Raw genomic sequence first — 15,800 nt, forward strand, 5'->3', positions numbered from 1 at the left:
TTATTCATCTTTATTACTTTAGAAATATTTAATATATATAAATGAAACAGACTATAGTTCATGATATTTTTTTAGGTAGTGTAATAGTAATTTCTTAATGATGGTCATGCCTCATAAAATGATTACGTTTTGTACCATATCCGCGCCAAGCACTGGTTACACTTTATTTCTCTTGCACGCGCAATTCACTTCAATAAACTGGCTTGACCAGCATGGGCGGCGAGGTTTGATGATAATTTATAGTAACTGAAGTTTTCCACAGAGTTTTCTACAGAATATGGAGAGTTTGACGAAAATAGAGACAGAAGACTTTAGCAATGCGTGACATCACAAAGGTGGATTTATACTTCTTACGCCGTAATACGCTAGCATACGCTACGCTCTCAGTCGGTGGTTGCCAACGTTCGTCAGCGCTTAAGTTTTACTATCCACGTCGGCGAGTACACGCCGTATAACGGCGCAAGGCGGCGTAACTTTTTTGGACAGTTCGATTAAACTTTTACGACGTGAATTTGCATACCCGGAGGTTTCAACCAATCACAAGAAGCCGTTGAACAACACAGACAAGGGGGTCAATTGGATGTTCCGAGACGTTCATAATTCCAGCACTTACCTACGATATTTGTTATGACTTTCTCTACCAGTTGTGTAATTATAACCGTTGATCAAAGACTATTTGTTTTCTTCAACACCTGTCCACAGTTTAACTTAACTTTTGAACTAGACTTTATTTAAACCCTCTTATGCTTATATCCTGTTGAGAATCATGTAGTCTGCAGATATTATCAAAGTTTGAACTTTAAAGCTCCAATATTCATCTTGCCAGTTGCACCGACATTTCTTTTTTTTTGACAATAACTTACACCTAGCAGATGTACTCACATATCTTTTCATTTACTATTTTCACTTTCGAGATGGGACTGTTCTTTTAATGACTTGAAGACTTCCTTGTTCTCAACTTAGCTTAAATTTTGTTTCTCTTATATTGGTCTTTGGGAGTAGATCCTCGATATCTTGATCAGTCACCTGTGCAAAGAATCAGAAACAAAAACTTTCTCTCACCTCAAAACAGTAAGAGAATTCTACAAAACCCATCACAACGAAAGAAAAATATTTCGTGGATTTGGATCTTTAGAAAGCTGGGACGGGGGTGATCATGACTTATGTTTGTTTTTTAAACAGCCGAATCTAAAAATATCCAAAAAACGGTAGCAAAGTATTCCTTGTAATGTTATGGCACCAATATTAATGTTGTATTAATATAGCATATGAATGACAGATGGTGAGGACTCGAACACACTTATCAAATCTATTACTTCTATATGAATTTAAAATATCAGGGCACATCTAACATCACATATAGGTAAAACATCTACATTGAAATCTATTTAAAAGTGGCAACGTCTGAGGCTTACATCTTATAGAGAAATATATATGATGTCTACATCATAGTGTGTGGTCAGAACAGCGGTCATCTCTTACTCTTATATATCTCTCCTACTGACCAATCGCGTCCTACATATGTTCACCTCTCACCCTCTCAACAAATTAAGGAACCCGTTAGAAATGATAAGTTCGATCTATTTAACATGAGAAGATCGGATTACATTTTATCCTTGGATGTTGGTACCCCTTCCAATCCCACCTAATACCCATACACGTACACCATTTCGAAGCAAGTTGAAGAATATATTATGCAAAATCTGCCCCCAATCTGAAATCGAGACTATGATTTTCCCCATATTGTAAGATAGTATTACGTACAAGGTGCCTTTTATGACTCATTTACGTTACGGTATTTATTGTCTTAATTAATTGGTTTTAAAAGCGATTCATCAATATGCATATGTTCAATCCTTGCTTGTTAAACCTTTAATCCCGAGAAACTGTAATATTATCGTTTGACCGACTTAAAAACAAAACAAACTTTGCATCTATTTAAAACGCTAGTTTAAACAAGTTAACGTTAGTTTTAACAATATCACGTGACAGGTACACACGACCACGTGATTTCTAAAATTTAACAGTCATGTACCAGTGGACGATAGGCTTAAGGAATTTTTAATGTCCTCATTTATGACCATTGGTAGGTGGGTCAAAGATTTTAGTACCAGTATACTAACTTGCTGATGGTACCGCAACTTGCTGGTAGATCACGTGACTTTAAAGAAACTATTTCTCTCCATTACGTTACATCTTATACTTAATCCCTTTTCCCAACACAAGAGAGCTGACGAGGGGGGATAATTCGTGACCTTGTGAACTGTTAAGTTTTTTAACATGTTTCTGTCGTTATGCGATGGATGTCAGCCATTTTTCAAAAAAATCTATATAATGGGGTTTAAAAAAATACCACGGACTATTTGCACAAAGTTCGGACACTAAAATGACGTCTTGGGAACGTCTTGGATATATTATATCTTTTTTAGTAGGTAAGAACAATCGTAATCATTGGAATTATTTGACGTATTGGGAGTTTTTTCTTGTTTGGAATACACATGGAAAAGATATCTTAAAGGAATGTAATTTATTCGCCTAAATACTCGATGTTGTATAACCTTTTCGAAATCACAATCCAGCTTCTGATTCGCCTGCAATATGTTTTACGAGAAGGATTGTCGGTGCAACTAACACTGATTCTGTCTTTTCCTGTTTCGAGGATTGAAGATAATAGTCTGAAAACATAAAGAGTCATGACTTTCGTCGATCTATTTTTACCTAATTGAAAACTATTCTGAAACCGGTTTTCATTCCATGATATGATATGAGTACCTTACAATAAATATTTTCCGCCGGTAGCAAGTATAGCCACAATAGGAATTCATAGAAGTAAAAAGTGCATTGTACTTTTAGTTCATAGTATTATCAATTTCTGGGCATAACTTGTTTAACCATATTAAATATATACCACATCGAAGCATTAATTGATGAATTTATTTTTCTCACCAGTTTCGAAATAGATTTTTTTAAGCGCAAAATCTGCAACTCTTTCTCCCTTTTGTCAAAAAATAAATAAAAAGATATAACCAAACGTGTTGCAAGTGACTGAGAAGGTTAATGTTGTATTGGTCACACAATCTTGTGATATTTTTAAAACACATTGGAACATCAATACAGTAGATAAAACAGATTATGACACGAGTCTGTTAAGTATTATGCTATGTCTACAAATTCATAGTCAAAGTTAAAAATGGCGACAGAAGCGTGATTTTTTTTTCAAACATCTTGTAATCTTTTTTAAGCTGATCACTGTTACAAAACTACAGTCTAAATTTAAATGTAGTCCTTTTTCAAGCGTTTAATTGGAATGATTTGAAATCCAAAAGATAAGTATGCCCACTCCTTTTATCTTCTGAATTATCAATTCAAGGCTCTCCTTCAAGGAATCGTCTTTTTTCATGTACTTTAATGGATATACTAATAGTTTTTATGTCTAAAATTCCAGGTGTTTCACAAGTTCAATGTGGATCATGGCAAGAAGATTCGTGGCAAGGAGGTTCACAGGCTTTAAATCCACCCGTGGACTGTGGCTCTGAAGGTTTTAGAAGAGATCCAGATGATTGTAGTGTCTTTTACCAATGTGCCCATGACAAAGCCTACAGATTCAACTGCCCTGGAAATCTGATGTTTGATACAACACTTAACGTCTGTAATTGGCCTAAAGATGTGGACTGCAGTTCCAGTGGAGCTGGCGGCGGAGGTGGACATGGTGGAGGTGGGCACAGTGGAGGAGGTGCGTCTATGGGTGGATCATGGGAAAGTGATGATTATGGTGGGGATCAAGATTGGTCCTACGATGGCTATGGGGGCGGATATGCTGATAATGGTGGTGATAAGGGAAGTTGGGATAGTGGAGGTAGTAACGCCTGGAGTAAGGGAGATGGTGGTGGAAATGATAAAGGTGGAGATGGAGATTACAGTGGAGGATATAATCAAGGTTATGGGCAAGGTTATAATACAGGATTTGGCAAAGGCTACCACGCCGCTGTTTCTAAAGCTAAAGCACAGACACCAAGTTATGGTGGAGGCGGCGGTGGTGGTGGTGGTGATAGTGATTCGGAATCTGACGAAGATTCTGGATACGGCGGAGGTGGATACAATAAAGGTAAAGGTGGATATGGGAGTAGCAACAAGGGCGGTGGATATGGCGGAGACTCTGATGACTATGATAGTGGTAGCTCTAAAGGCCATGGTAGTTCTGGAAGTTATGGACAGAGTCACGGCGGAGGCGGAAGTGGAATGGAATTATCGGGAGCACATTCACATAAAGGAGACAGCGGATATGGAATGAGTGGCGGGGGATATGGAATGAGTGGAGGCGGAGGATGGGGTATGGGTGGAGGAGGATGGGGTACGGGTGGAGGAGGATGGGGTATGAGTGGAGGGTATGGTATGGGAGGAGGCAGTCATGGGATGGGAGGCGGTGGTAGTAGTTATGGTGGGTCAAGTGACAGTTCAGGTGGATTATGGGGTTCCAGTGGCAAAGGAGGTGGATGGGGAAAGGGAGGATGGGGAAAAGGTGTAGGGGGATCGGGCAAAGGAGGATGGGGCAAGGGTGGAGGTGGATGGGGAAAAGGGGGAGGTGGATGGGGAAAAGGCGGGGGTCAGTGGGGTGGAGGTGGATGGGGTAAAGGCGGAGGTGGATATGGCGGAGGCAGTTCCTCAGGTTATGGCAAAGGTGGGGGATATGGGTTTGGTGCAGGTTACAATATGGGTGTAGGTGGTGGAATGATGGGAGGTGGGTATGGAAAAGGCGGTGGAATGATGGGAGGTTACTTCCCGCAAATGCCCGTCTTTATGAAAGCGCCGACATTTAAACCATTTTTCAAGGGTAATAACAAAGGGATGTATGCCGGTGGGTTATTGTCCGGTTTCATGGGAGGCCAAGGAATGAATTACGGAATGATGGGCCAAAAGGGGATGAACTATGGCATGATGGGTCAAAAGGGGATGAACTATGGCATGATGGGTCAAAAGGGGATGAACTATGGAATGATGGGCCAAAAGGGAATGAACTACGGTATGATGGGTCAAAAGGGGATGAACTACGGAATGATGGGCCAAAAGGGAATGAACTATGGAATGATGGGCCAAAAGGGAATGAACTATGGTATGATGGGCCAAAAGGGGATGAACTACGGTATGATGGGCCAAAAGGGAATGAACCATGGAATGATAGGACAAAAGGGAATGAACTATGGCATGATGGGACAGGGCCAGAAGGGTATAATGATACCAGCAATGATGGGTCATGGCATGATGGGACAGCCAGGTATGATGGGACAGCAAGGCATGATGGGTGAATACGGAATGGGTATGAGTCCTATAATGGTTCCGTATCCAATTGGCAATATGAAGGGCGAAACCACGACAATGCCTACAACAACATCGTCATCATTAGCTGATCTACCAAATATTGTTATCATTGCATCAATGCTGCCTCCATTTATTCCTCCATTCATTGAAGAGGATCCTTTCTGTACTGGTGGATGTCGAAAGCTTCAGATTAAACGTGGTGACAATACTTCCAGAACAGCTAGAGACTTTTTTCTCATGAACTCTCTTCTTGGTAATGGAGTCAGTGGTTTGACGTCTGCACTTGTTCCACCGTTTGTAAATAGCAACACACCAGCATCCAACAGCCAAGCAAGTAAGAATATACCAATGATTCATTCTATGATATGAAATTAAATTTTGCGCCTATCAGCTTTCAAAGATCAGTACGCAAAATTGTGTTCAACAACGTAAATGCAGTTAGAGTAATAAAAGAGTAGACGGATTACGCCACTTGGTCTCCCCTAGTGCAAAATACATGTCTTTTCTAGTCGTACTAACAGTGGCCTTTTACTCAAAGCGAGAAACATCAGTTCTTGTGTCAGGATATATGCTGTTAATATTTTTCTTCTTGTTGCAGCATGTGCAGTAGTGAAGAGTTCTGGTCCTGCTGTCAATATACCAGTTACAGCCGCCGCTACGCAGAGCATTGATAAAAATAAATGTGAAGACATAGAGTTTTTATTAAATGAATATTTAACTAAATTATTGGAGTCATTTGGTGGAAATGATTCTTTAGGTTGCACCATAGCTGTTCCTAATATAGATATTGCTTGTTAAGTGGTAAGTGGACATACCAATAGACTTGTTTTCGTTGCCGGCTTTTCGCATCCTTGCAGAAGGAAACCGTTTACCTTGTGCTGTATTAATGAACAAATAGCCCCCTTTTCCAGGCCATGTTTTCACGAGACGAGCTCTTTTTCCGTTGCAAGTAGTCCATTTCATATCAATAGTCCAACTCCTGTGCTCTTTAGTTAACACAATGCAACTGTAATCAAGACTTAAATTTAAACAGCGAAAATTCCATGAAAATTGAAAAATAGTTTTTGTAGACCAGAATATAACATTATGTATAGATGAGGCAAAGCTTGTGGTTTTTACTATAGATCGATTATTGTCTTATTCAATATTATATTTTCTTTTAGGTTCAAATCTCGGAAAATACAAGTTGGACAAAATATTGTGGAAATGTTGTCATTATTTCTTATCTCTTTATTAGTTGGGATGTCTTTACTTCATCTCCTGTTTTTTCCATGAATTAGTCATGTTGACATTCTCAAAACTATTGTTTGCATGTATGTCATGATCATTAAGGCTTGTATTCCCACATTTGTAGCCCATTTTTTTTTCTCTAGATAAAAACGCCACAAGAATGCATGTGATTGATCAGTTCAGTGACTTAGTTAATTTTGTCCCCAAATCTTTACAAGTATTTTAGAAATTGAGTCATCAGATTCAAATATCCTCAACCTTCATCAGCTTAAGATCTGGAGCTCTGCATCAAAAATTGTAATGATGGTGCCCAATCCACACAAATTAATGTGTATGTATATAAAATATTTTACCGTGTTAAAGGTCACAACGTGATATCATCATAATAAGAAAATTGTAAAAATAAGGTAGTTCGTAGTTGAATAAGTATTTATCTGTAAATAGTAGTAAAAAAATAAACAATTGTTTCATGTTCATATAGTTTATTTTATAAATAGTGATTACATCATAAGATTTCGGACATTAGTGCAATTTTTATACGCCCACATGAAATGGGGCCAATCGGGTCGTCGCTAATGTCCGCCCGTCTGTCCGCAATTGCTCGTAAACACTTTAGAATTCTTGACGGATTTAGATGAAACTTAATGTGAGTGTTTTTCATCACCCAAGGTTTAACCCTATTGAAATAAGAAATATGGAAAAATAATTAGTATGAGTAATTGCCCTTGTTCTTAAAAACGCATTCTTTTTTTGCTCGTAAACACACTTCTTGGCAGATTTTACGAATCTTGCTGTGAGTGTTGTTATCACCCAAGGATGAATCCTAATGAAAATCAGAAGAATAAAAAAATATTTAGTATGAGTTATTGCCCTTGTTCTTGAAAGCGCGTTCAATTTTTAGAACGTAAATGCTCTTCATTATCACCCTACTGTCGAGGGATCATAAAGTATCCCTTTGTTTGATTAAACTTCGGAACCCTAGAAGGTTAGAGAATAAGGTTCGTGCGAAACAGTTGAATAAAATTCAGCCCGTTTTCATGTCAACTATCAAAATATGAATAGTGACTCTAACACTATCTTTTTAAATCTAATAAGCTAAAAATTCACATTGCTTCAATATATGCTGAAAATACGATTTATTCACCAGTCTAAAACAGAAACATCTTTGCGTTCAGTTCAATTCAGTGTACAACACACGAAGAGCGCGGGGTCTCTTGAAGAAGACAAATGTGAAATACAAGTCTGTGCTTTTATAGAACCTTGGTGACTAAGAGTTTAAAGAAAGATATCGGAAAATAATAGCTAACATCATATGATAGTACACACAAACACTAATACAATCTACCAAATACCTAACAACCCAGAAATATTTCATTTCATAAAATTCTGTATAACTAATAACTAAAAATATGACTTCCGTATATAAACTGGTTTGACGTGCTTTCACTTTCGTTAAACCAAAGGTTCGATTGCCAATTTTCACAGACCTAATGTACGGACTGGGATTAGGGATAACGGGTGACGTAAGCCCGTTGCCAAGGTATCTTGACAGGAATTGAAGTTTTTGTAAATTTCTGAATCCATGTCAGAGTACAGTAACGTAGGCCTGTAACGGCGCCTCATACTCTTCTCTACGCAAGTAATGTTGATAAAGAACAGCGGTGATAGCTCGCGTTGGCCAGCTTTAGAGTTCCCACTATTGGTTTCAAAATCAGAGATTATAATCAAAACGGTTCAAACCCCAACTAACCCCGTCCTCAATGGAAGATTGGTGGACTAACATAAAACAAAGCCTCCAGCCATCGGAATGAGACATCAAACCGGGCCTCGACAAAATCTGAGGTTTTTTCTACATTTATCCTCTTGACGTACATCGTGTAGACCTCTGACGGTAGCCCTTACTTCACAATATCACAGGATTATTTTAATTTTCAAATATTACCTATGGTTTGAGATGATGACGAACAGTAATTAAGCTTTAATTAACATCATTATTTAACAAATTGACAACGTGCCCCTCTGTATAAATATAGTGTCCATTACTTTCATTTGAAGTTATTGTGAAAACAAATGTCGGACAATGACAATATTCTACTAGAACCCGGTAATGGTTTGGCGTCATGTAGTGAAACAGTCACACATTTTAATAGCTGTAATGAATTGTCCACTCAAATTTCCTGGTTATAATCTCTTTAAATTGGCTGGAGTTTTTTTTTAATCATCAGTCAGTTGAGATTTTTTTTCTTCACTAATTAAGAAGATGATCGGAAAAGTTTCTTTACTCTGCCTCGTAGCAGGTGGGTTTTTAACTTTTTTTTTAGTCGTTTAGATTTTAAATTTTGATGATGAAATTTCTTTTACGAGACTTGAGACTAATAGTATTCGTGTGATTTAATAAATGCTAGTTGTAATCTTAGTAATACTAGGTAGTAATAATTAGGACACGAAAATTGTAATATTAAGTTTGCTATGCCAGTGGAATTCCTTTCCCTACAGCAGCGGTCGTGCTCTGATGGAAATTATATCTTATTTCAGTTATAATGAGTGTTTCTGCTGATATTAGACCGAGGTATGGTGGTTTATCTAACGCCAATTTATTTGGTGGATTAGGAGGTTACGGTGGTGGCTATGGTGGTTATAACGGTTATACTGGATACGGTACTGGATATTCCGGATATAATCCATACTATTCCTCAGGTTTATATGGATCTAATTATGGATATGGAGGATATCCATCCTATGGATCTTATGGAAAGCGACGATAATAGATTATGGTAAGTCATGGGGCACGTCAAACAGTTGTAATTTTAGCTTATCTCCGTTTCCGTGCTGATAAGTGGTGTATGCTTTGAAACATACATGGTGTAATTTATGGTGCGTTTTTCCATCAAAATTACATGTTTCAGCCCTGAGAATCTTCAGTATATAGAGAACCTTTTACTAATGTTACCATCATTGCATCTTATCTGATGCTTTATCCTGTACGATTCAACAGAAACAATTTATTGTAAACCGTAGATGGTATCTCGATAACAAACATAATTTTTCTGTTTCAGATACCTTGCTAATTTCATCCACTGCCGTCCTAAATCCGAACTAAAACTGCTACCATACTATTCCTTATCAACATTTAAAATAAACAAGAGAATTCCGATAAAAAGCCTGTTTTATACAAATACTATTCTTTCAAATAAATTGTTTCATTCATCCTTGCTATTATTTTTGTTCTGACAACCCCAACAAGGAAGCATTAGAACACATGTACAGCTATAGTTGGGTGGGGGTGGGGGGCACACAATTTTCCAGGAGAGACACAGGCTATGCTTTCACTATATAAATTGATCAAAAATTTGAAATTGAGGAGGAGGGGGCGAAGCCGGGCCAGCCTCTTTTCTGGGGGGTGAAACGCCACTGGTTAGTGGACTAACAGTTCAATTAAAGAGAGGTACAGCTGATTATAAATAACAATGGGATTTCTTTGATAACCATAAAAGCAAGCAAGCAAGATAATTCCGTCAATAAAAAATCTCTTCCATAGAATGGTAAAATCAGGAGTAAAAGTTGTATAATAGCGGACTCCTCCAAAGAGAAGTACTATCGGGTTTTTACATTCGCCAATACTGTATTGGTCAAATATGAGATACAACCAGGTCCGTCCAATGTTGTATTTCAATTATAACATATCAATAATAATATCGCGTATCAATAATGATGTTAGTCTTTGTAAGAACGTTGTCAATATTCATAACGAATTAAAAAGTAGTTTCCAATATCAATTAGTAATGCCTCTTGGAAAGCCAATATTTGTAACGCTCTACTTCAAATTGGACAAAAGTAAACTTCAGTAATGGATTTCTACATTCGGATCGCTAATCACATTATATCTTTTCAAGTTATTACGCTATTTCATTTAATTTCTTGAGCATAGAATTTCCAATCATCAAGTTTTGCATTACCAGCCGATTCACCATACAGTAAATGACAGTTAGTTTCTCCGGGTCGAATAGATGGCGCTCTATAATTATATCCCCAGCAACCTTCTAGATAAACACACTCTATATGGCATGAGATGATGCTATTACTCTGAAGCTGCTTTGATTTCAAGGAATATTGGTATTTTAAAGTAGAGGATGAGGTTACTGACCGAATAGCTGCTAAAAAGATAAATAAAAAAAAAACAGATTTAGAAATACTTTTAACATTTCTTAGATGACTAATTGAAAGGGCAGGGTTTTTGATGATCAGATTTTGAATTATTCCAGAGAAAGAGACGGCAATGGCAATTTCCGATTAGTGTATTCAACACAGAGAGCAATTAATGAAAATTCATATATATTATCATTGGTATACCTTGATTGTTGATACTGGAATTGTTATCCGAATTCTCCATACAACTGTCTTCCTTAAGAAAGGCGTTGCAAGACTGAAATATCAAGAAAAGAGTTATCCCCAGAATTTATCCAATTATTATCATGGAATAAACAGTAACATATTTTGTAAATTCAAGGGCAGAGTTCATCTGAACAGTACCAATCGAACATAGCTGATTTTTTGTAAATATTGTTATTTCAGTTGCGTCTACAGAAATATTGTTGACAGATGACAAAGTGTTGACATTTCCAAGCGGAAGCATAAAAGATATAAGACTTGAATGATATTTAGAAGTGAAGTGTACATATCACAAACAAACACAAGACAATATTATGGAATAAGCACACTTCTTTAATATAATATTAATCACATAATGTCTCAACACAAATTACACGTGCCGTCATCAGATGAAAATAAAAGATAAAAGAAACTTACTGAATTAGTGACAAAATCACGATATCCAAGAGGAAACGCAAAGGCTTCACATGAACTTCCTCCCTGGATATAACCTAAAAACTTGATTCCCGACACATGATTTACTTTGTGAAATTTAGCTTGAGATATCACCAGTTCACCAACAACTAGGCTGTCGTTTCCGGTTACATTGAACCACTCTATTTCTATAGGCGTCCCATCTAGTCTTAATCCAGCTGTATGGTCTTTATCTATCACGATGGTAAGGTATGATTGTAAATTGGGAGTTGAGAAGTAATACTGTTCTTTAGCAGCATCTGTTGGATTTAACACTACCATTGATGGATCGCCAAACCTGTTGGAAGTGTCAACGGGTGAACTACTAAGTTGCGCCACAAGTATTGGTTTAGTTGCTTCGATGTAAACATATTTGTACGGTTCTAAATAAATTTCTTTATATTGTCCTGGTTCCGATAGTATAATATCTGTAATATTTCCAGCGGAAACTATCGTGTCCGGTGAGACGGCTAGTATACGATAAACATCCAGTCTAATATGTTGTGGGAACGATATAGTAACATACGTTGTGGACATTCGTTCCACTGGCGGCATCAAGTCAGACACGTGTGAAATGCATCTATTGTAGTAAACACTTGTTCTGTTGAGACCACTTATCACAGAGACGGGTCGGTTGGAAACAATATGGCTTCCAGTCAAATCGTCCTTAACTTGAAACTGAAAAGCTTGATGTTCAGATAAATGTATAACCATTGTTTCAAGAGAATGGTAGTCACGATTATCATATGAAATCCATCCGACTTTTTTCAGCTTTGGCAGCCGTACTTTTACTATAGTGTCGTTTTGAGGGGCGGTTATCAGGATAAACGAGGCGGCCATCGACCTCGTGATGTCATAATTTACCGAAAAGTATTCTAGTCCAAATTGAGATACTGGAATTGCTAAAAAGGCATCTCCATTTGAGGCCTGTTTGTTGTACACCAAGACTATAATATTCCCAGTCGATCTGATACTTACTGAACGATAGTCTACACTAGTTCCTATCGGCATTCGGATCGTTCCTAAAACATCAACCTGGCGACGCTCTCCAGCTTTCAATTTAAATGACAGATCAAGTGGTGGTACGAACCAGACTGGTGTATGAAATGTTAACTGGACATCTACATTCTGGTTGGAAGCTGATATAATAATCAAATTTACCAAACCTTCCGCCTTTCCATGGTAATTTTGTGGGAAGGCAATAAGGAAATATTGTCCAGGATTGCCATTCACTGCTGAAACGAAAAAAGAATACAGAAATACACCAATGACAAAGAAATCATTTTCTGAGGTTTTATTATCAATAATCACAATATCTTAACAAGCATGGCGGCGACTAGTGAGTTGATCGGAGATGTTATAATTCGGCGAAAATAAGAGATGCTGTAACAAATTAGTCGACCATTTCTTTTGGACTTACCTGTGTATTTGATAATCATCAAAACTACAAACGCGGTGGTGTTGTTAAACTTCATCTTGTTTCATAAAACCATTCCATGTTATTCTTGGGTTGAGTTTTTTTTTTTTTTTTGAACAAAACAGAATGAGAAAATTCTTTCTCTCGGGCTGTTGATATGCCAATCGTAGTTAAGAGTTTACCAACCACTCTCCCTATAAAGCGACTTTGCAAAAACAATATCAAGTTCAACAAACTGCATACCTAAAGCCAAAAATCCAGTACCTCCAGCAGTATTTCCACAAAAACACAATCAAACTATTCACATGGTAGTCAGATACGCGTATATATAGCCTGTTGTTCTTCGCAGCACACACAAAATTCAAGTGATTCTTAATTAATGTAAGTGGTAACAAAATAATCAGCCTGCCAGGACAACCTATTGATTATACAAGGTAAAGTTGTAACCTCTTCAATAACCATTTCCCCTTTGTAGAATGTGTTTTATTTAACGACTAATCGAATCGATACTCTATGACACCATGCGAACCACAAATAAAATACCACTAAAGTAATGAATGGTATTTCGTGATCGAATTTACTGAAAGGGCATAACTTAGTTTGGACCTAAATATGAAATACCTGCTACATTTTGTTGCCGTATAAAAGCGGACCAAGTGGTTCGGGTTATTCATAGTTGCAAACATTGCCCGGCGTTCAAGTGTTTAAATGGTGGTAGTTGGGTTGTACCGGGAAGATAACAGGTAGTACCGGGTGACTAATGGCGGAATGGATCAAGACAGGCACAAATATCGCAAAAGTGGTTACAAACACGATTTTGGGTGTAGGGGATCAAATCGTTAATAGTGCAGTCGAAGTTCTGTAATGTACATGGTATCAACTGTCTTGTAATCGACATCAAAGCATTTAATGAAATAGCACTCTGAAAATAACATAAACACGGTAAAACAAGAATTTCCAATCCATTCAACCCTAAAAAGCAATTTTATTGATCATAAGAATAATGAAACCGGTGTGTTTATCAGACTGAAAATAAAAGTAAAAGCTTGTGAAATGTGGAGATTATTTTAAGAGGTCTTCCTGTTTACCTCCAATATCAATACATTTTTATTACTGCCTACTATTATCTTAATGGAAGGATTTAGCGTTGATTTCTGGTCTTTGACCGATGGCTGGGTTTAATGGTTTTATTGGTTATTGGTAATTAACGGAAAATGTAAGCTGTTCATAATACGAAATTAAAGGTGTTGGTCGAGAGAGTTATTCAGATTATCTATATGTTGAACTGAAATTCTCATTCATACCAAGAAAAAGGACAGAAGTGTGAGATTTCACACATACGAAATTACGTATGATTCTTACATGGAAATATTATAGTGTTATTTCCATGTAAGAACCACACGTAGTTTCGTATGAGATATTATAGTCTTTGGACGAAAATTAGAAGAAGCAAAATCATACAAATTATTTTCTAATGCAAATGTGATTACAAATTAATGAGGAATGTAAAATAAGATAGATAGGCTAATGTTTGCAATATTTCAAAATATATTCCAAATCCCACGAATCCGTAAAAATAGGGCTTGGGTCGGAGGGAAACTGACTTTACTAGCTGAAAATAAAATGCAAAGTGAGGAAATTTCCAATTTTTCTGTCACAAAAAGATTAAGAGGCAAATCAGCAGAGTTGTGATCATTATATTCCATGTTGATATTGGTGGGAAGCGTGAGGCCAAGTTGTGGGAAAACGACCATGTCACTGGATTTCGTTCATAATCACATCCAAGTTGCTGTTGGAGTCAACTAATCCAATAAAATAGTGATATTTTCCTCAGATCTGTCAGTTTCAGACCAGATTTTCGAAATGGTAGGCGTAACATTTGTTTACGCTAGAATTTTCATCTTTTCTTTTTCGCCTTTCCATCATTTTTTCTTCAAACTTTTATAATTGCTTTTCTAAATTTTCTAAATTTCTTTGATTCCTTTCGATTTCGACAGTCCTCTCTTCCTCAGTAATTTCTTCATCTTCGTCAGCGATCGGATATCCCAAGTCAATGAAATAATCGCTACGCCACTGTCGGGACAAAATAGTGATTAACTATTGAGTGCGAGTGAGATCTAATCAAATTAGCTCAACATCATACATGTACATGTAGATTAACACTACCATGTCGTTTGAGCAATTTGACCGTATGAACGCAAGCTTATATTACAGAATTTTATGTCGAATCTCATTGTTCAAGAAGTTTAACAAACGATACGCCCGAACGCTGTTACTAAACACTAATCGAACGCACTACAGGATGTAAACAAATAGTCATGTGACCTTTCGATTCACATTACAACTACAGTTTGACTTGATGGACTGTTTGACTGGGTAACATTTTGAGGTAAAAAATTCATAATTACGATTTATTTGATATAGCTCACACCATTCTTAAAACCTGTCTGTGGAAGATTACTTTAAAACTATATTAAGTGACTTAATGTCATTCTCATTTTGTCCCACTTTCTATCAATTCTATTTGTGAGTGTTTCGAGTGTTCCTTCTCAGTTCTTCTCAGTACAAATAGGTTATGGGCCAATACAATTCATTGACATACTATAAAGTAAGTCTGCTGTCTGGTCTTAACTTTATTATGGTTTCTTAGCTTTTTGATAAATTGATAGTGTCAACATTAGAGATTAGAACAAGAAGGGGTAAACATCCCCAGTTGCCAGTGCTGCATCATGTTTTGTATTTGTAGCCTACAGATCCTTCCACCTTTCCCTGGAATTTATTAACTGCCTGGCACTGGCACTATCTTCAAGTTCTAGATTGTAGAAGTTCTTAGATTGGAAATTGAAATCAAGAGGAATCTGAAATATCTTAGGTTTAAACCTAAATCTTTACGATTCATTACCCACATACATTTCAGCTAACTTTTTTTTTCTCAAATATCATAAAATTCTAAAAGGTTTCCATCCTTATCTCAATTCTGACACATAGGCTTACA

At 37.0% G+C, this 15,800-nt stretch overlaps 2 protein-coding genes across 2 annotated transcripts; one reads left to right on the plus strand and one right to left on the minus strand.

Moving 5' to 3' along the window:
- Nucleotides 1-2,386: 2,386 nt before the first annotated feature.
- On the plus strand, nucleotides 2,387-6,114 carry LOTGIDRAFT_153831 (hypothetical protein; the record flags this gene model as incomplete). The annotated part of the gene is made up of 3 exons (XM_009059836.1): nucleotides 2,387-2,432; nucleotides 3,446-5,650; nucleotides 5,915-6,114. The coding sequence occupies 3 exons, from the start codon at nucleotides 2,387-2,389 to the stop codon at nucleotides 6,112-6,114; spliced, it is 2,451 nt and encodes an 816-aa protein (XP_009058084.1).
- Nucleotides 6,115-10,452: 4,338 nt separating this feature from the next.
- LOTGIDRAFT_153832 (hypothetical protein) lies at nucleotides 10,453-12,863 on the minus strand (the record flags this gene model as incomplete). The annotated part of the gene is made up of 4 exons (XM_009059837.1): nucleotides 10,453-10,700; nucleotides 10,897-10,969; nucleotides 11,353-12,623; nucleotides 12,809-12,863. The coding sequence occupies 4 exons, from the start codon at nucleotides 12,861-12,863 to the stop codon at nucleotides 10,453-10,455; spliced, it is 1,647 nt and encodes a 548-aa protein (XP_009058085.1).
- Between the last annotated feature and the right edge of the window lie 2,937 nt (nucleotides 12,864-15,800).

The sequence above is a fragment of the Lottia gigantea genome, assembly GCF_000327385.1.
Source record: "Lottia gigantea unplaced genomic scaffold LOTGIsca_4, whole genome shotgun sequence".
Classification (NCBI taxonomy): Eukaryota; Metazoa; Mollusca; class Gastropoda; family Lottiidae; genus Lottia; species Lottia gigantea.